The following is a 22,879-nucleotide window of genomic DNA, read 5'->3' on the forward strand; positions in this document are numbered from 1 at the left end:
TTTTATGTGTATTATTCCCATAATTCTCAACAACTTTGTGAGCTGGGTATGATTATCTTTTTTTATATATCTAGGTACGGATTCAGCAGATTAGCTGACTTTAAGGTAACAATAACTGCCAGTTAAATTACAAGTGCCTACTGGTACCAGAAATGAGGGTGTACATTGGGTCTCAAAGACCATCTTCTTTGAGAATTAGTACCAGAGTTAGCATAGAATTCAAAACTGTTGTCAAAATGTCCATTGAAAATTCCTTAGTTGTCTATAATGACAGACGCAGATATATATATATATATATATATATATATATATATATATATATATAATGATAGACGCAGAGACAATCTATAAATCCAACTTAACTGTTCTTTGCCTCTTGGGCAAAATTGGGTTACAATTCAGGAATCAGTAACTACAGGCCTGTGAGTCAGCTCCTGTTTTTGTAAATAAAGTTTTATTAGACCACAGCCATGGCGATTCATTTATGTATTTTCAAGGCTGCTTTGGAGCTACAAAGGCAGAGATGAGTAGTTGCAACATAGACAAACTATCAAAGCCTAAAATATTTACTTCTGGTCCTCTAAGAAAAATTTGTTGACTGTGATAATAAATCATGTTTCTTTATGTGAATCAACATTGAAGAATTGGCTTGTCATTTGGGACCCTATACAAATATACATAAAGACTGTGATGTAATCTTACTGTCAGAGGTATGTAGGAACTGAGAGCAACCAAGGCTATAGCATGTTCCCTAAATTATGGTCCTTTCTCAGATGACTCCCATGGAACTTAAAAAATGCACTTTTTAAAGTGCATTTGATTGGGTGCTTTGATTGATTTTTGAAAAGTAATGTTTTATGTTAATAATAGGAAGATCCAAGTAAGTTCTTTTGCCCTAATGATTAATTATTTTATCTTAATTTAATATTCTTGGAAAACAGATCAGCTTTCATCTCAGAATTTTAGAAATTGTTTACTTTTTAGATAATTTCTGAGAGGGTTTTGTATCATAAATGGAATTAGATTCAGCTATATTTGAATTATTTGTATAACATACATTAAATATTTCACTGATCTCTTTTATTTCTGAAAATTCATGGCAACATGTAATTTCACCAGATGTTTGTATTGTTTTTCACTCCAAAAAATTGTATATTCCAAGTGTTTACCTTTTTTCAAATTCAGCACTTATAAAACCATCATAGTTTTCAGTATTTTAGCTTTACTGTTGGTTAAATTATTTTATATATTTCTAATTTTAATGTGTTTTCTGATAGTTATTTTTAGTCCTAAACAGTGATCCTTTTTATCATAAACATTTCATAGATGAGAGTAGTAAATCTTTACAAGCTTTAAGGTGTAGTATACTCTAAACAATACCTACAATGAATATTTCTATCTTTAAGAAGGAAAAGTATCAGTATTACTTTCTCTGATATTTAAACATAAAAATTATAATTTAAGAATTCAGGTTTCTAAAAGTTTCTGTAGTTAAAAAATGGCTGTACATATGCATGCTGTATTATATGTCAAATAATATATAACTGAATATAATTGCTGCTAAAATAATTAAATTTACAAACATATATACAAATAATAAATAGTCCATATTATCTGAAGTGAAAATGACATCAATCTAAGTGAAGTCTATTTTCTCTTCCTTTTTGGTGGAAATAAATAGTTGTCTCTTCAATGAAAATTGCTCAGTATATCCACATTCATACACCTAATCCAAAAGGCCAACTGCTTAATTTTTTTTTTCTGTTAGAAAAATGTAATATTGAATTTGGATTAACAATCATGAGCAAATTTACAAGTTTGAGTAAAATGACATAATTACATTTTGTGAAAATATTGGCATATATGTGGTGACTTTTTGGTATTAAATTGGCTGCTAAAATTTTCACATATCAAAATAAGCAGCCTTGGGGCCTTTCACTTTTTTTTTTAATTATGTGTTTTTTTAAAATTTTTTATTTATTTATGATAGTCACACACACACACACACACACACAGAGAGAGAGAGAGAGAGAGAGAGAGGCAGAGACACAGGCAGACGGAGAAGCAGGCTCCATGCACCGGGAGCCCGACATGGGATTCGATCCTGGGCCTCCAGGATTGCGCCCTGGGCCAAAGGCAGGCACCAAACCGCTGCGCCACCCAGGGATCCCAAGGGGCCTTTCACTTTTAAAAAGGGTCTCCAAAGGCTACCTTGAAAATACCCTTAAATTTGACATTCTTTTCTAAGCTTTAAAGTATTTATTAGCATTACCATAAATTAACTGACCAATTCACAGATGTACTGGTGATGTGATCAGGAACATTCTGAAAAGGTTGATGCTAAACATTCCTGGTTTTAAATCACAGCTCTCCCTCGTCCTGTAGAATCCCAGAAAACTTTAAAAATTTTCTTTGTCTCACTTTTGGTTATGAAATGGTACCTACCTTATAGGTTGGTTAAGAGGAGAAAATGAGATAAAGATCATATAAAGTACTCTTCACATACTCAGATTGTAGAAAACTGTCTTTAAAAATACCTTTCAGTCATTCAGCTTACTTAATGAATTAAATGTCTAGATTTCCCCTCTTGCCTTCCCTGATCCCCTTTGAGTGCTTTCATAATACCCCAACTTTTTAATATCCACTGTATATTGGTCTATCAACTCTTTGCATTACCTCTTGCCTCAAATGTCAATTTAAAAGGCTTTTTATTAACCTCTAATAAGAAGTTATTGACTGAAAATGTATTGTCTTACTGTTTCAGGTAACTTTTGAACAGAAGGATATCTTAATGGAGATCTACAGAGAAATTATATTTCAGTGTAATTCATTTCCTTTGTAATTCTGTGTATTTTATTTTATGCATTTAAAAGCACTGTCCTAGAAAGGAGTTCATAGGCTTTGCCGAACTATCAGAGGGGTTCATGGTGCTAAGAAGGCTCCGAATCTCTGATGGAAGAATTTTCATTTTAGTGAAATATGATAAAGCAGTGATTGAGTGGTAAGAGAAGTCATCAATATCAGATAACTCAAAACTGTCAAATCCTATTAGAATTGCTCACTCTGTCAACATATAAGGCTAGTGCAGCCAACTACAAAAAATTAAATAGTACTAACTTTGATTGTAGCGTCTTTTTCCTCAGCTTTGAAAGAAAAAAAAATGGCCTCTGTTCTTCTAATACACAGGAAATACTCTATGATACAATGAGGGGAAGCCATGTATGATGGGAAAGAACAGAAGTATTGAAATCACAGTTGTTTTATTTTTCTAAGTTGTTTATTATTTATCTTTGATATGGAAATAATATATACATTACTGGATTGTGGAAGGAATAAAAGAAACTACAGACAACACGTATCACACAGTGTCTGGTACATTGTGGGTACCACATAGCTATTAGTTTTCTTACACTGAGAATGTAAAATGAACTTTAACTGAGTTTGGTGGGGGTGGAGATTTGGAGAATGTAGTAGAATTGAGAAATGTGGTTACTTTTCTATCTAGAATTGGGTTTGGTGGTTTTGTTGAATGGGGAAAACTTCATGAAAGAGGAATTATTTAGCAGGTAGAAAGGTAGAATTTAGTTGCAGAAATAGTGTGAGAGGAGGGCACAGACGGGAGAGGAGGAAAATTTGAGTTTAGAATATAGGTTTTGTGGAAAGGAATGAATAAAGGGGAATGTACAAGACACTGAACTCATACTTTTCCTTAAGTTATCTGTTTTCAGAGCAGTGGAATTTTTCATCCGAGATAAGTATGAAAAGAAGAAATACTATGATAAAAATGCAATAGCTATTACAAATGTAAGTAAAATCTTCATTTCTATCACCAATTCTTGTTTGTTGAATAGATCTCAAACTTTTTTTAAAGTCATTTCTTTGAGAGAGAGAGAGAGAATAGGGGGAGGGGCAGAGGGAGAGAATCTCAAGCAGACTCCCCACTGAGTGCGGAGCCTGACTTAGGGCTCCATCTGACAACTCAAGAGATCATGATCTGAGCCAGAATCCCAAGTTGGATGCTGACCCAACTGAGCCACCCAGGCGCCCCAGATCTCAAACTTATCATACAATACAATATAGCTTAATTTGTTTTATTGTAGAAGTATACTTAGTTACATACTTTAAAAAATTTGAATATTGGAATTTTTTCCACATTTATGAGCTCTCACAAAAGCAGAACTCTTAATTCAGAAAAGAAAATATTCTGAGTCTAATAACTATTAAATGTTATTAAGTTAATTTATGAAAATTGCTAAAAGATAGAGTCACTAACTGAAAAAGAGGGGAGGGAGAATTATTTTATTCAGTTTTGGAAGTGAATGAAAAAGAATCAAGGCGATTTATCCCCTCTCCTAAGGGCTTTAGTGGATGTGTCCGACATATATATATATTAAGACATGGCATTTTAATTGGTTATTATCAAGCATTTTGATACCTAATAGTTGAGACCTTATTGCAGTGATCAAGTTATATCACTGTTTTTTGTTTTATTTTGTTTCTGATTAATTTTTTTCATTACTGTTTAAGCCTAATTGTCTTTACTGTTGCAATTGTTTTTTTTTTTTTTTTTTTTTTTTGGCCTTTGATTCCTAGATTAATAAGCCAAGCTATACACAGTTAATCTTGTGGTTAAGTAATCTGTCAAGTAATTTAGAGACAACAATTTCATCTCATTTTGTATATAAACTGGGTTTATCTTTTCAGTCCATGTGGAGAAACAATATAATAAAAAATTAATTAACAAAGTGAGGATATTTTAATACATTGTCTTTGATCATGAAAAAAATCTTGTTAAAAGTATTTAAAGTATCATTAATGTATATTATGAAACAAAGACACCCTTGTGGATAGAGTTTGGGCTGCATTGGATACAGGAGAGGAAATCTTGAAAGAATGATAAAAATTGATAGTATTGAGAATGATACTTAGGATGTCTGTAAAATTAAATTTGGTTGTAGCATTAAGAGGGAGGGAAGGACTAACTGTAAAATGTACATTATATATTTTCATATGAAATTTTAAGAAATCATTTTAGTATATTTATAAAGCATATGTTTTTACATTATACATCCTTTCCCCTTCTTCAAGTTTTTATTTAAATTCTAGTTAGCATACAGTGTAATACTGGTTTCAGGAGTAGAATTAGTGATTCATAATTATATATAACATCCAGTGCTCATCACAAGTGTATTCCTCAGTACCCATCATCCATTTAGCCCATCCCTGGCCCTCTTCCTTCCAGCAACCCTCAGTTTGTTCTCGAGGGTTAAAGAGTCTTGTATGTTTTGTTTCTCTCACATTAAACACCCTTTTAAAAAATCGTAAACATTTTTGTTGTTTTTAATTATATGTAAAGTATTTTTTTCTTCTTGACAACAGTTTGGAAATTATTTTTGTATAGTAATGTATAGGAAAACAGTTTTATCTTTGGACGATAGCTGTTGGTATGGAATCTCCCCCCTCCCAGGTGTGAAAATGGTATTATGCTCAGTTAAGAGAATTTCTTTATTCACTAAGAGATATGTCCTGGGATAAAATATTCAGGGATGAAGTATCATGGTATCTGTAACTCATTTTCAGATAATAATAAATTATTTTAAATCTTCAGTGAAACCTGGCAGTTGATTGTGTGTGTGTGTGTGTGTGTGTGTGTGTGTGTGTGTGTGTGTGTGTGTATGTGTATTGCCTGTCTGTGGAGAGAGAGAACAAGTATGGCATAATGTTAACATTTGATGAATATTGGTAAGGTTTATAGAGATATTCATTCTACACATTTTTACATTTTTCATAGGCTTGAGAATGGAAATTTCAAGATAGCCTTGAGATTATATTATTCATATTATGAAAATTTAGGAAAGTTGACAAAAATCACATTCAACCCAAGGGAAAATGTATTCCTTTTATTCTTTAATAAGCAAAAGAATAAGTTGTTAAAAATTTATATTTTAGCAAGTTTAAAATATTTCTCTTTCATGGCAATCAGTGTATAAGCAACTAATCTTATGTATCACTAAGAATTACATTATATATTTATATCCTTTTTTTTTTTTTTTAGTAATAGATTGAACATTTGTTTAAGTAATTGCTGGTCACTTGTTATGGTCCCTGTTTCCTAGTATGACTTTTGCTTTCAGAGAGATTTAACTTCATAGTGGGGATGTGAGACTAGGTTGAAAAAATAAACCTGAGACAAAGTATAAGTATCGTATATCTAAGGTACTTAAGGAGCACTAGTGCATTTAAGGGAATATCTAAGGAGGGACAGTTTGAATACTAACTGTACTCATTGTACTCTGATAAAAAGATGTCATGAGTGACTTAAGCTTGATATGACTGTTACCCTGTTATTAAATGGCTCTAAATTGCTTTATCTTTACAGCTTTTGTGTCTGATTTTTGTAGTTTTTCTGTCTTCTCTTAGCTGGTATTTTTTAGTGTTGCCAATATATGTAACTGTCTTATTATTTTCTTATTTTAAACAAGAGTAAGGGCCTGAGGATTGACCCTGTATCTCTCTATAAGGCAGTTAACTTCTTAAACCCTTTTTAAAAAAATGATAAATTTCTTGCCCTTCTGAAACAAATATTTCAGATTATTGTGGCAAAATACAAAGCAATAAACTACAGGGAAACAATGGCAAAGAGTTTTGCTGTTTTTCTGTGATATTGCCCCCTGCTCGCCAGGCCATTTAATGAGTCTATGAACTAAACCTCATAGAAATCCATCATGTAGAGTATGAAAATATAGGATGGTATTTCCTTCATACCCAGGGATTTATTATAGTTGTAAAAACTGGCATCAGCAAGCTGTTAATAAATGTGATATCTGGTCCTATAAACATGGTGCTTCTGAGAAAGCAGGAGGGTTGTATGTGCTGCTTTGTGGAGGGAGCTTGTGGTATATGCTGTATGATTTTGAGTGCTGTGCAGTACTCTTAAGTGTGAATTAAGGGAGGAAGCTTAAAGAGGAAGAGCAAAGTTTAGATAAAAACAAAGGAAAATATATCTCCGAGTAGAAATGTTTTGGTACTACAGTTTGTACTGTTTTGTAGCCTCAAACAGAAAAAAAAAATGACATCTCATTTCTTTTGTATCTTTTAAAGTAACTGCATAAGTGTTGGGCACCGATGTGGGCAGAGCACAGCAACCCTTATTCATATCGAACCTCCGTACTTTTCTTCCTTACCCCTGAGATCCGTGGTACCCTTTCACAGGATAGTTTGAAACTATATATAAAATTCAGAGATTGGCTGTTGAAGTTCCCCTGGATTATTTCTTCCTTTATTTGCTCTTTTAGTCATGCAACAAACAGTGAATGTATACCATCTGCAAGGCACTGAGATTAAAATGATATAATCTTTTTTTTTTTTTTTTTAAGATTTCTTTATTTCTGAGAGAGAGTGTATGTGTGACAGGGGAGGGGGGTAGAGAGGGGAAGCAGCAGACTCCTCACTGAGCGGGGAACCTGATGTGGGACTCAATTCTCGACCTGGAGATCACAACTTGAGCCAAAACCAAGAGTCAGTTGCTTAACCAACTGAGCCACCCAGGTGCCCCAGAAATGATATAATCTGTACGATACTAACTCACTCTGAAACATTATTCACATGTAATGTAATGTATATGAAGAGTATTCTAAAGCACAGTGTGCTCTGATAGAAGAATAAAAGTGCTATGGGAACACAGAATTTAGGTAGCAGTAGTTAATTTTGACTGGGGGAATTTTTAAAGGAGACGTATGTTTGAAATCATCCTTAATAGAAATGTAGGATTTCAGCAAAGAGAAAATAGCCTGAGTGTTAATAGTGCAGAAAGGACATTTCAAGTTGAAGGGACATTTTATCTCAACTGAAGTAGGATAAGGAAGACCAAGAGTTTACAAATATTATTTGTTTGGGTTTGGTGAGTAGCCCATCAAACTGTCTTATCTAGTGAGTGTGAAAGAGGACTTTGCAGGGTGGGTAGATGATGAGGAGAGAATAAATGTAAGAGGAAATAAGTCTTGAAAGGGAATAGGAAATATATGGAGGACTTCTCCTTTTTTTGAGTAAGGCATGGTGTGTTAATTTTTTCTTGCCATTTAATAGATTGCTAGTAATTTAGTGACTTCAAATGACACAGATTTGTTATCTTACAGTTTCTGTTGACTAAGAATCTGGATACGCCCAGTTCTCAGCTCAGGATATTTCCAGGCTAAAATTAAAGAGTTGGCCAGGGATGTGATCTTATCTGAGGCTTATTGTCTTCCAAGCTCACGATTTGTTGTCAGAATTCATATCCTTGTGGTTGTAGGACTATGTTCCTGTGTACTTGCTGTCAGATGGGGACTACTCTCAGTTCCTAGGGGCCCCCCTCAGGTCCTTAACAGTTAACCCCATCCTCTTAGATCATGGCAGCTTATTTCTTCATCGGAGAATTACTATTACACTTCAAATCTCTTATCTTATGAATGGGCCCATCATCTTTTAAGGGCTCACCTGATCAGGCTGGGCACACCCAGAAGAGTCTCTTATTTGATTAAACCATCGTTAACTATTTTGGGATTTTAATGACACCTGCAAAGTCCTAACCTTTGTTATATAGTAACCAAGTCAAGAGAGAAAGTCTTTCATGTTCACAATCCTGCCCACACTTAAGGGGAGAACATTATGTAGAGTATGTATACCAAGGCACGGGACTTGTGGCCATCTTAGAATTCTTACCTTAGTGATACAGAATGAATCTGACCTTCCTGGTTGTTCCTTAATTGAATGAGTGATAGGGGAATTTGCAAAACTTTGAGTACAGAAATCTGTCTTCTGTCCTGTCCCCTTCCCCTCCTTAGCCAATAGTGAATCACAGTTGGAAGCACAGTGATTAGGTGAGTTGCTAGAAGATCTAACATGTCTTGAGTAGATGAGGCTGAACTCTGCCATATTAATCTCTTTTCCATCAGCAGCTTTTCTCTCCCCTTCCATGCCTTCTCCCTCCCTCTCTCTTTTCCTCTCCCCCTTCTCCCTTATTTCACCCCCCCATCCTTCACAAGTATTTCCATGCTCTCATTATTCATTTGCTATTATAATGATCAGAAACAAAAAGAAAATCTACTAGAGCAGTAAAATGTATAAGTAACTATAACTGTTTACTCCTGACCCCCTCACTTCCTCAATTTTGTCTTGGAAACCAATTGATAATCTTTGGGAGTTAGTGACTTTAAAATGAGCACTTGCTTGGTCTTGTTTCAATTTGTCTTACATAGTACTTGCCTCCTTTATCACTTCTCATCTATCAGAACTCATTTTGAGTACATACTTGAATTTGTAGCACACAAGGATTTTAATTCTCCAGTTTGAATTTCACATGAAATTACTGTTCTAATCAGTTACCATATAATTGAATATTAATAATATAAGGGTTTAAAAACAAAATTTTCACTTGTTTTATATATATGTATATGTATTATATAAAGACAAAATACAACTAAAGTAAAATTAAATTATTTCGACTTAGAAATTATAGACACAGTATTTCTATACTATTACTATAAAATAAGATAGCACTAGTCATTTTATTAAACTCTTCACAATTTACTAATGATATAATTATTTAAGATACATGAGTGATTTCAAGACTGAGTTGCAATGAGTTTTAGGTGTTCTTTAATAGCAATGAGAAACTTAGATGAATAATTAGGTAATGACTTAGGATTAGTATAAAATAGCAGTTTCAAGTTGGCTTTCTTTGTTAATTCTTGTCATTACAATTTTAATTTCCTCTTCTGTGGAATAGGAATGATCGTGGTGTCTACCTTTCATAGTAATGTTATAAGAGTTAAATAAGATAAAGCATATTGCATTTTTAATAAGGTGCCTGGCACATAAGTGCTCAGTAAAAATAAACTATTATAATGATTATATTGAAGGAAGATGGGGAAGGTATCAGCAGCAAGTGACTTCAAGCAGGTAGATAATTAAGACTTAACTCTAAGACTTTAGATCACTGGCATAATTTTGACCTGAGTTGTTTGATTTGTTTGTCCACATTTTATTCCGTGCTTTAATTATGATTTGCTGATGAATTGATGTAGCAATTAAGGACCTATATTTTGAAACTTTTCCAGATTTCTACATTTCGTAGTGATTTATGCAAAGATTTTAAAGTTAGTATATTAAAATTTAGGCTTCTTCTACATACTTGGTGGCTGTGGTTACTTAGTTAAGTTTATCAAAGCCTTTGAAGCCTCATATGGATGAGTTTGATTGATGGTGTCTTTTGTACGATTTACTTAGTAGTTCAGTAAATGTATTTTCAGCTTTTGTGTCATTTACATTGATGTGGGAAATCATATTTTTAAGATGATTTCTGGACTCCTGAAAAACCTGAGGTTTGCAATATATTGAAAGGTCATGAGATAGCCATTTGAGAATTGTTATCATAAAATTTCCACTTAGAAAACATATCCAAGAGTTTCCAAAATGGGTTTGAAGCAATGTATTGCTAGTAATTAATCCATAGGCCTTTTTTAGTGATATTATGTTTTTCAGTGTTTTAGAACACCAGATTTTATTGTTACAGCATTTTTATTTTTGAAAAGGGTGGTAGTGGAAAAAATTTGATCAAGAAAATAATTTGATCTTTTCTTGAAAAGATAAATAAACATTTTGCCTTATGGCCTTCAAATAATCACACTGATATTTTTATCATTTCAATATGTATTTACTCACTTTATCCTGGTAGGCAGGAGTTGGATACTTGTTTTGCCTAATCAGTTTTTCTTTTGCAGGAGGTGAGTTTACGTAGTTGTATTACTTTAGGAATTTCTTCACATATAGGTTACTTTGGTGGTGGCCTAGAGAGGAACTTTTGGGCTTAAGAACAATTGGAAGGACTCTAACTCATTTATTCCTGAAGGATATCTTTACTGGGTTCCCACTGTGCATTCTCTCATTGATGGAGGGGTTGGGCACAAGAATGGTAGGGAGTAGAGAGACATTCAGTCATAACAACTGAATTTACTGACACCACCAATTTCCAGTGAAATTTTCTAAGATCAAAGTCTTTTCTGCTCTCTCTCTATAAAAGTACTAGAATGAAATGTATTAATGTCTAGTTACAAAATAAATTCTTTTTTTTAAATTTTTATTTATTTATGATAGTCACACACAGAGAGAGAGAGAGAGAGAGAGAGAGAGAGAGAGAGAGAGAGAGAGACATAGGCAGAGGGAGAGGGAGAAGCAGGCTCCATGCACCGGGAGCCCGACGCGGGATTCGAGCCTGGGTCTCCAGGATCGCGCCCTGGGCCAAAGGCAGGCGCTAAACCACTGTGCCACCCAGGGATCCCAAAATAAATTCTTGATAGTAAATGTAGATAACATGAGATTTCAGAAAAGTATTTTAGCAGACAGTGAACTTACTAAGGACAGTGATAACTGCTGAGATTGAGCCTCTTTTTGGTTCTTCCTCTGAGATGCTCCCTTCCTCCTTTTTATTTTTCTGTAACATTCACAACTATTTACTGAGACTTGTTGGGTGCCAAAAACTAAAGATAGTGAACAGAATAGAAACAGTGTCTTTCTTAGAGAACTTCAGTCAGTTAAACAAAGAATACTGATAAGTATTTGGATCTTAACAAGATGGCATGTGATAATTTCTGCAATAGGGAAGAATTATAGGCAGTGCTTTGGGAGTACCTCAGGTGGCCACTTTACTACTGAAGTGATGAAGGAATACTTCTTGAAAGAGGCATTGTCAACTTGAAATTAAAGGATTGGTAAGAACCAATAGAAGTATGGGTATTTCAAGCAGAGGGATTGGCAGGACCAAAAACAGAAGCAAGAGAAGCAGAGTAGAGAGCTGGAACCAGGGGGAATCATGTATGGCTAGACAATAGTTTAGCCAGGGCAGGAAAATCATAGGGAGATAAAGTAGATGACATTTGTAGCCTGTTAAGGAGTTTGGACTCTGCCCTTATATAACGTGTATGAACTATTTAAAGCTTCTAACTAGGAATATCTAGTGATCAAATCTGCACTTGAGAGTTTCATAGTTTGGAGAAGAGCAGGATTTGGGGCAAGGAGGCCAGTTAGGATTAATCCAGGTGACAAATGATGGTGATTTTTTTTTTTTTTTTAGGATGCTTAATGGAGAAGATGGTGAGAAGTGGTTTTAAGAGATTTAGAAAGAACATTCAAGGGCACCTTGTTTTTCTTGCCTCTTTATTTTTTCTTTTCCCTGTTCTTTTTTTGTTGTCCCTCATCTGCCTGTTTTGTGGTGTTTTTTGCTTCTGATTATCCATATGGTGACCTCTATTTCCTAATTCCTTGCTCATATAATGTATCTTACCCTGCTCATTGACTTTTTAAAAATGAACTTTATTGAAGATAAAATTTATATGCAATAAAAGGCAGACAATTTAAGATTCATTGACTTTTTTTCCCCTCAAATTTTTATTTAAATTCTAGTTAGTGAATACACTGCGACATTGGTTTCAGGAGTAGAATTCAGTGATTCATCACATACATACAACACTTAGTGCTCATCACAACAAATGCCCCTTAATGCCTATTTCCGCAGCCCCCACCCACACAGTTCATTGAAAAATATATAACCCTGTGTAGCCACCACAGAGGGTATATACAATTTTTCCTTTGCCCCAAAAGGTTCCTTTGTGCCTCTGTACTCTAGTGTCTGACATCTCTTGACATATTTCTGAAATTCATCCCTTTTTTTGTATTAATAAGACAATTCATTTTGTATTTGCAGATAATAGTTCATTTTATGAGTATACTATAATTTATCTGTTCACCTGTTAATTTGTCCATTGATTTTTCAAGTGTCTTTCCTACTGAACAACTCTGTTTCTTTCTAGCTGAAACAGTATTAATGCTTTTTTGGAAGGGAACAATAAAATGCTTTATTATATTACTGTTATTTATTAAATAATTTTGTATTCTTCTGAGTTTTAACAGTGGCCAGATCAGTCAAAAGGAGAACACTTTAATAGTGAACTGTCATGGGTTAGTAATCCTTGACATGCTGAGTATATCTATTTCTCTCATATATTTTATGTTCAGTTATTACATGAGTTTGGACAAAGAGGTCTTTATGTATAGGTTATCATCTTAAGTGAATTTGTGTGCTTTTTTAATCTTATTTTTATATAAAGTCGCAATTAAAGATCTTTAGCAAGTAAATGTCCAATGGGATAAAGCAGCTCTGAAGCTAGGGTTTAAGGTATTGTTTTCTTTTAAAATCCTCTCTTCCATATGTAATTTCCATTAGTACTCACTAAATGGCTAATTGCACAATTATGACAGAGCCAACAAGCTGTGTTCAAGCTAAAAAAAAAAAAAAAACCAAAAGTTTATGGTCTTGGATTGTGATTCAAGAATTAGAACTATAACTAACTTAATAACAAGCAGAGTGATTGAGGACTTACCTCCCAATGTTATTTTGACATTACATAATGACCTTTCTATAATAGCACCTTAATTTTAAACAATTCCTTAGAGGCGCTATTGATATGATAGAGCAATATATACAGATGTCAGTTTTATGGCTCCAGAGATCTACTATGCATTTTGTAAACATACTTTAGTTATATTTTGGCAATAAAGAGAGCAAGAAGATAATGCTCCCATTAAAGTGATCAACTATGCATGTAGAAATTGGGAAGGAAGATGTGTGAAATCCATTTTCATATATAAATTGCCTCTGCTGCTTATGTAACTGTCTCATAATGCTTTGGGAGTAATTCAGCAAATACAGCACTGGAAATGGGTGTTTGTACCTACTGATCTTAAGGAAGTGTATAAATTGCTTTTTGATAAGTCCTGCTGCTGCTCATCCCAGAGTTTTTTTTTCGTTCTTAAACAGCTTATTAAAACTTAATTAACTTTTACTATTTAACACTATTTGTTTTATTTTCCATTCTTAATATAGTTATTACAAGTAAAAACAAAAATTCATATGTACTCTACTGCTCAAAACGACCTATCTTCCTGCTTTAGTATTTCAGTAGTAATATTAAGTAGAAGTTTATCATATGAAAAGCTTATTTTTAAAATACTTTTGGTATGATCTTACCCGAGTACATTTTACATTTTATATCATAGTGAATTCTATTTTAAACCACACACTATTCTGTAATAAATACTTTTATATTTAGAAGTTGCATGTGGGAATTTTAAGAAAGCAATACTCTCTACTCATGCTTTTTTTTTCCCTTAGTTACCATATTTCTAAGTGCTTCTATATCTCAGAAATGCATGAGTTTTGTTTTTTCCTTTGCCTGTCAATTCTGATTACCTTCTTTTCGCTTTGTTCTTCTGACTTTTCATCTCTATTCCACAGATTTCTTCCTCTGATGCTCCTCTTCAGCCTTTGGTATCTTCTCCTTCTCTACAAGCTACTGTTGAGAAAAACAAATTGGAGGTATGGTAGTGTTCTAGCCAGCTGCATACTATAGTGTTCAATGCTAAATGAACTTCTTTTACAATATGCCATAATTTGGAAGTGGTGTAATAGTTGTTTATATTTGATGGGTCTCCAGCATTAAATATATTAAACACAACAATTTCTAAAATATTTTCCTATGCTGCAAGTAGGATTAAAAGACTTTGATCTGTTTAATTTCAGAATGACAGATTTATTGGTACTATAGATATATCTCAACATTTAAGAAGCAATATACTGTTGTTTCTCTGACTTTACTTGCAGGAATATTTTTTTTTTATACTTGATGTTGAATTCTTTGATCTATTAGAAAAGTCTTTGATTGAAAATGTTTTCTTTAGAACATTCCGTTGTTATAAGCATTTGAAGAAAATTAATGTTAAGTTTCTTTTTTAAGCAAAAGTAGCCATCATACAGATACGGTAATGTATAATAATAGAGTTATAAATATAGACTCATCAGTGATAATCATTAGAATGTGTTGGTGATAGGGGTGACAGTGATTCCTAATGGAGGAAAACAGATAACTTTATGGAGGTTTCTAATGCAATATAGTGTGTGCTGTGATTGATATTCGCTCACTGTGCTTCTATTTACTACAGAAGGCAATCTTTTGATACATCTTGATTTCTTTCTTTCTTTTTTTTTTTTTTTTTTTTAAGAGAGCACATGTGTGAGTGGGGACTGGGAGAGCAGCAGAGGGAGAGAGACAGAATCCCAAGCAAAGCCCAACATAGGACTCGATCTCATGTCCCTGAGATCATGACCTGAGCAGAAATCAAGAGTCAGACACTTAACCAACTGAGCCACCCAGGCACCTGAATATATCTTATTATTATTTTTTTTTAATATTTATTTGAGAGAGAGAGAGAGAGAATGAGAATGAGCAGGGAGAGAGGCAGAAGGAGAGGGAGAAGCAGATTCCCTGCTGAGCAGGGAGCCTGACATGGGGCTTGATCCCAGAACCCCAGGATCATGTCCTAAGCTGAAAGCAGATGCTTCAGTGACTGAGCCACCAAGGCCACCGCATATATTTTAAATTCTTAATAAACATCAGCTGTGAGGATTAGGATGCATTCTAATTAGAGTAATAAGCATCTTGTGGGGGGAAAAAACTCTGTGGGCAATGTAGATTGGGTATTTGCAAGTAGATCGCATGGTTAGAACATGCATAGGATAGGGAGAGAAGTGAGAGAACAGCCTACTTCTAAGCCTTCTGAAGGATTTTGGTCTTTACTCTAAAGGTCCTGGTACTTTAATGATGAGTTTTAAGGGTACAAAAGGTAGCAGGATCTGATTTACTTGTCATCACACAGCTCCCCATCTCTGTGGAGAATAAATTATATGCTGAGGAGTGTGGAAAAAGCCTGAGAACCTGTTGCTTTAATCTGTGGATAAAATGATGGGAGCAGTTGCTAAATTAGAGACAGAGGGAATAAAAAGAGTGTAGTTTAAGAGATTTTGAGAAGACTGAATCTGTGGGATTTAGTAATCAATGGATTGTGACAGTGGTTTGGGAAGTCTTGATGACTTCCAGCTTCTGGCTTGAGCATCTCAGTACATGATGGTGCTATTCAGAGAGAAAAGGATGCAAGCTGAGAATGAGGAACAGTTTTGGGGAGAACAAAAGAAGGGAGGGATGAATTAAAAGTTAGATATGACTGTGGGACATCCAGGTATCTAGTAGGTGGTTGGATATGCAAATCTGTAGCCCAGAGAAGAGATCCAGGCTGGGGGCAGTTAGAGAGGGATTGAGAGAAGGATTGAGATTATAAGGCAGCCCAGGGAAAGGGTGTTGAGTGATAAGAGAAGGGTCATGAGAATGGAAAGCTGAGTACACTTGAATTTAAGAGTTGGCAGGGCAAAGGGAATTCATGAGGAGTCTGTAGGGGACAGTTTTGGAGCATGAAGTACATGGTTGGAATGTTGTAGGTATCGTAGATCAGCACATAGGTCCAGGAAAGAAGCCCTCTAGGAGTGTGGATATTACCATGAGAAAGAGGAAGAATGTCAAAGGCAAATTTTTCCTTTTCAAAATTTGCTCTGAAATTATGCTTTCATGTGAATAAAAAGGTGGAAACCCTTAACACACTTTTACTGTGTGATTCCCTCTTGCAAGTCTTAGAAAGAAGTGGACATTGATGACTCAGGATGGTGGCATAGGAAGACCTAAAGCTTCCCTTCTCCCATGGACACACCAAATCACAGCTACACATAGAACAGTTTTCTCTTAAAAAGATGTAAAAACTAGCTAAACTGCTCCTCTACAACAAAGGACAAAAAAGCCACATTGAGGATAGGTGAGGCAGAGACATGGACTCACTAAAAACTCACTCCTGGTGCTCTGATCCACTGGTGGGAGTGATCTCTCACGTACGGAGCATATCCCTCAGGAGCATGGAGTTCAAACCCCGCATCAGGCATCCCGACCCTTGGGAGAGATGAGTCCCCAAAATATCTGACTTGGAAACCATCAGGCCTTATGTCAAGGATATCCTAAAAGCTGTAGGAAAGTAGTCTACTCTTAAAGGACACATCAACAGTGTCTCATTTGTCCTGGAACCCAGTACAAAGGAACAAGTTGAAAAGCTACTAGACCATATATGAAGGAGATTTATTGCCTAAGTTTGAAGTGTCTGCCATGACAGGTGCTAGGAGGCACCATTTTGCACTACCTCTACCTTCATAGTGCTGCTTGCCCTGCCCCTCCACATCCCCACAGTCCCACACTGCAGACTGGATGGGTTGGCTCTTTTTGGGCTGGTGCTCCCCTCTGACCCTGCTAAAGTCAGGAAATGCATGCATTTCACACAGGGGACACCCCTTTTTAGCCTGGCTTTGGTGAATAGCGGGGCTTGCATTTCTGGGCCTCATAGGACTGAAACAATTGGAGACAGTTGTGACAAGATGCCAACCCAGGACGCTACACAGACAACTGACTGAAATAAACTCAGTCTTCCTAAGGCTACTCTTTCAATACTGGGAGAGATCACTGTTTTGCCTAATACACAGAAACAAACAGAATTAGACAAAATGGAGAAACAAATATATTCCAAATGAAAGAATAAACAAAACTCTAGGGGATAAAACCTTAATGGAAATAAGTAAGTTACCTGGTAAAGAATTCAGAGTAGTAGTCATAAAGGTACTCATTGATCTCGGGAGAAGAATGGATGATGACAATTTCAACAAAGAGAGAAAATATAAGAAAATACCAGATGGAAGTCTTAGAGCTGAAGAATACAATAACTGAACTAAAAAAAAATATGCTAGAGAGAACCAGCAACAGATAAGGTGAGGCAGAAGAATGAATCAGTGACCTGACCTGGCAGACAGGGCAGTGGAACTTAAACAGTAGCAGAAAGAAAAAATAAAAAAGTTTTTTAAATGAAGATAACATAAGGGATTTATGGGGATAGCATCAGTAACATTCCCAGCTGAATAACAGTCACATTGTAGGAGTTGCAGAAAGAGGAGAGCAGAAAGGACAAAAACTTACATGAAGAAATAATGGCTGAAAACTTTCCTAACCTGGGGAGAGAAACAGCCAGGAAGCCCAGAGAATTCCAAATAAAAGGGGAACCCAAAGAGATCTATGCCAATCATGCATTATAATTAAAATGTTAAAAGCTAAAAATAGACTCTGGGAAGATAATACAGTAGGAAGATCCTGAGCTCACCTCCCATGGATACACCAAGATTGGGGTAACATATAAAGTGACTGTCTGAAAAAGACCTGAAGACTAGCAGAACAGCTTTTATACAACTAAAGATATTTTTTAAAACCATATAAAAAAGAATACAAGGGGCAGAGACCTGGTCAGATTGGAAAATGAACCCCCAGCATAGTAATGCATAAATGGGAGGGATATCAAGGTACAGAGGTCCTCCCTGAGAAGTGAAAGGGGTTCAAGCCCCATATTGGACATCCCTTGCCCTGGGGGGATCTGCTCCAGGACATTGAACCTCCATAACATCTGGCTTTGCAGATCAATGGAGCTTAACTGTGTGAGGGTGAGAGGGCTATAGGGAACAGAGACCCTGCTTTTAAAGGGCCTGTGAACAGTTTAACTTGCTTGGAGACCTAGAACAGAGGTAGTAGTTTGAAAAGTACTTAGAACGTGTGTTAAAGTAGATTGACTAAAATTAGGGCATGTGCCAGAGGGGCAGGGATCTGTAGGAACTTTCTCTAGAGTACTAGAAGGCACTATTTTCTTGTCCTCCTTTAGCTGACCTGATACTGGCAGATGCTTTTTCTGACACTGTCCTATCAACTTTGCTAGCAACCACTCCCCCCATTTCATGTTCCCCTGAAGACTGACCTACCTCTGTAGGCACCCTTCTAAGTGGCTCCCACTCCACCACAACCTGGCAGACAGCCTGTTAGGACCAGTGCCCCACCCAAAGCAGCTTCTTCCCACCTCCCTCACCTAATGGGAAACCTTGGCTGACACTAGCACCACTCTAAAGTGACTCGTGTCCCCATAAAATGGGGGCCAGCCCTGCTGACCAGCATGTCTGCAGCAGTCTTGGCCAGGCCTTGCAGCTAGCTACACTGGGTACTCATTGCTCCCACCAGCATGCCTGTATGCCTGTAACAGGCACAGCCAGGTGTCTTAGCCAGCTGGGCTGGAGGCCAGCTCCATCCCTTCAGGGTACCTGTGGTAATAACAGCCAGGCAGTAGCAGCCAGGCATTGGAGCCAACCCCACCCATCAGCATGCCCCCAGCACTCATGGCCCAGTCACAACAAAAGGGCGCATACATCTCACACAAAGGACACCCCTGAACTGCCTGTTTCTAAAGTGACGAGGAGCTTGGGTTTCTGGACTCCACAGGACACTTTCTACATAAGGCCACTATCTTCAAGACAGGGAAATATAGCTGTGTAAAAATGAACAAGACACTCAGATAAACTCAGGAGACAGAGGAATATAGTCTGAGCGAAAGAGTAAGACAAAAACTTGAGAAAAATAACTAAACAAAAAGGAGTTAAGCAATCTATCTGATGAAGAGTTCAAAGTAATAGTCATAAAAATGATCACTAAACTGGAGAGAAAAATGAAGTCACTGAGAAATTTCATTAAAGAGATAGAAATATAAAAAAGAATCAGAGATGAAGAATACTATAATTGAAATGAAAAATATCCTAGGGAATTAACAGCACATTAGAGGATGCAGAAGAACAGATCAGTGAGCCTGCATGACAGGTTAGTGGAAATCAAGCTGAATGACAAAAAGAAAAAGAGAATTGAAAATGTGAAGATAGGTGAAGGAGCCTCTGGGACAGCATCAGGCATACTAAATTCAAAAGAGAAGAGAGAGAAGAGGCAGAAAATTATTTGAAGAAGTAATAGCTGGAAAGGGCTAATATGGGAAGCAAACAGACATCTAGGTCTGAGACCTCTAGGTCAATGGAGCACAGAGAGCCCCAAAGAAGATGAACCTGAAGAGGTTCACACCAAACACATAGTAATTGAAATGTTCAGGTTAAAGGAGGATCTTCAGACAAGTAGAGAAAAGCAACTAGTTATATACAAGGGAATATCCATAAGACATTAGCCAGTATCTCAGCAGAAAGTTTGTAGGCCAGAAAGGAGCAGCATAATATATTCAAAGTATGAAAAAAAAACCCACAAATTTAAACCCTACCAAACTAGGCTACCATTCAGAATTGAAGGAGAGCCTAAAAAGTTACCCGGATAAACAAAAGTTAAGAGTTCATCACCATTAAACTGGCCTTATGAGAAATGTTAAAGGGAACTCTTTAAGTAGAACAAAAAGGCCGTAACTGGAAGAAAATTATGAAAGGAAAAAATTTCGCAAATAAAACATATCATAAAGATCATGAGTTAATAGCTTAAAAGCCAGTATAGAGATTAAAACACAAAAGGATTCAAATAATGTATATTTATAAAAATTAGCCAAGGTACACACAAAATAAAAAGATCTAAAACATGACATTATATACATAAAATGTGGAGGTGAGAATAAAAATTTAGTGCTTCTAGAATATGTTTATGTGTGTGCAACCATCAATGTAAGACTGCTATACACATAAGATTATTATATATGAACCCAATGGTAACCACAAATCAAAAACATGTGATAGATACACAAAAAATAGAAAAGAATACAAGCATAACACTAAAAAGCCACAAGGGAAGGGAGCAAGAGAACAGAGAACTGCAAAAACAACCAGAAAACTGTTAGCAAAATGACAGTAAGAACATACCCATTAATAATTAGGTTAAATGTAAATGGACTAAATGTTCCAATCAAAAGACAGACATAGGGTGGCTGAATGAATAAAACAAAATAAGACCTATCTATATGCTATAAGAGATACACTTCAGATGTAAGGACACACAGACATAAAAAGATGTTTCATGCAAATGGAAGCCAAAAGAAAGCTGGAGGAGCTATGCTTTTATTAGACAACATAGACTTTTTAAAAGACAAAGACATTACATAATGATAAATGGAGCAGTCCAGCGAGAAGATATATTTGTAATTATTTATGGGTGCAACATTGGAGCACCTAAGTATATAAAACAGATATTAAGAGACCTAAAGGTACAAATTTACAGCAATACACTAATAGTAGTAGACTTTAATACCTCACTTATATCAGTGGATAAATCATCCAGACGGAAAATCCATAAGGAAACATTGGCCTTATAACACATTAGACCAGATATACTTAATAGATCTGTATATCTGAATGTTCTCATTCCATCCCAAAGTAGCAGAATATACATTCTCTTCAAGTGCACATGGATAGACTAGTAAATTTAAGAAGATTGAAGTAATATCAAGCATCTTTTTATACCACAGTGGTATGAAACTAGAAATAAATCACAAAATGAAAACTGGAAAAAGCACAAATATATGGAGATTAGACAACACTACTGAACAGTCAATGAATCAATGAAGGAATCAAAAGAGAAATTAAAAAAATAACTTGATACAAATGAAAATGAAAATAAAGCATAGCAAAATCTGTGGAATTTAAGAAAAGTAGTTCTAAAAGAGAAGTTGATAGTGATACAGGTCTACCTCAAGAAATAAAAATACCAAATAACAATCTAACTTTATACCCAGAGGAACTAGAAAAAGAGTAACAAATGAAGCTCAGAGTCAGTAGAAGGAATGAAATAATAAAATCAGAGTGGAACAAAAGAAATAGAGACTAAAAGAAAAAAGATCAATGAAACTGAGAGCTGGTTCTTTGAAAAGATAAATGAAATTGACAAGCCTTTAGCCAGACTAATCAAGAAAAATAAGAGAAAAGGCTCAAATAAAATCAGAAATGAAAAAAGGGAAGTAATGACTGATACCAAAAAAAATACAAAAAATTATAAGACACTACTGTTAATAATTGTTCATAGCAGACTATACAGATTGGACAGTCTGAAAGAATGGATAAATTCCTAGAAATGTACAATCTGCTAAGACTGAATCATGAAGAAATAGGAAATCTGAATAGACCATTTACTAGCAAGGAGTTTGAATCAGGAGTCAAAAACTTCCCAACCAACAAAAATCCAGGACCAGGTGGCTTCACTAATGAATTATACCTCAACCTCTTCCAAAAAATTGAAGAGGAGAGAATGCTTCCCTATTAATTTTACGAGACCAGCATTGTCCTGATACCAAAACCAGACAAGTACACCACAAAATAAGAAAACTACAGGCCAATATCCTTGTTGAATGTAGATGAAAAAGTCGTCAATGAAATGTTAGCAAACAGGTCAGCAATGAGTTAAAAAGATCATACACTGGGACGCCTGGGTGGCTCAGCGGTTAGGCGTCTAGACGCCTTTGACTCAGGGCGTGATCCTGGAGTCCTGGGATCGAGTCCCACATCAGGCTTCCTGCGGCGAGCCTGCTTCTCCCTCTCTGCCTGTGTCTCTGCCTCTCTCTCTCTCTCTCTCTCTCTCTGTCTCTGTCTCTCATGAATAAACAAATAAATTATTAAAAAAAATAAAGATCATATACCATGACCAAATGGGATTTATTGGAGGGATGTGAGGATGGTTAAACATCTTCAAATCAATCAAATTAAGGATAAAAATCATGATCATCTCAACAGATGCAGAAAAAGCATTAGATAAAATCCAAAATCCATTTATGATAAAAACTCTCATCAAAGCAAGAATGGAGGAAATGTACCTCAACATAATAAAAGCCATATATGACAAACACCACAGCTAGCATCGTATTCAGCGATGAAAAGCTAAAAGCTCTTCCTCTAAGATCAGGAACAAGACAAGGATACCCATTCTTACCACTTCTATTCAACATAGTATTGGAAGTCCTAGCTGGACTAGTTAGGCAGGAAAAATAAATAAAATGCTTCCAAATTAGAAAGGAAGTAAAATTGTCATTTGTGGATAACATGATTTTATATATAAAAAACCCTAAAGACTCCACCAGAAAGCTATGA

General features: G+C 35.6%; 1 protein-coding gene across 4 annotated transcripts in view; it reads left to right on the forward strand.

Annotated features, from left to right (window-relative positions):
* The window catches only part of SMAP1 (small ArfGAP 1), a 175,122-nt gene that overhangs the window by 69,324 nt on the left and 82,919 nt on the right, over nt 1-22,879 (forward strand). For 2 of the 4 annotated variants that reach the window (XM_055329996.1, XM_055329999.1), the window contains exons 4-5: nt 3,729-3,804; nt 14,330-14,410. In XM_055329996.1, coding sequence (XP_055185971.1) covers nt 3,729-3,804; nt 14,330-14,410 — 157 coding nt within the window. The remainder of the gene's footprint in view (nt 1-3,728; nt 3,805-14,329; nt 14,411-22,879) is intronic. The other 2 variants (XM_055329997.1, XM_055329998.1) reach the window with 1 other exon arrangement.

Source organism: Nyctereutes procyonoides, unplaced genomic scaffold (assembly GCF_905146905.1).
Source record: "Nyctereutes procyonoides isolate TBG_1078 unplaced genomic scaffold, NYPRO_anot_genome, whole genome shotgun sequence".
Taxonomy (NCBI): Eukaryota; Metazoa; Chordata; class Mammalia; order Carnivora; family Canidae; genus Nyctereutes; species Nyctereutes procyonoides.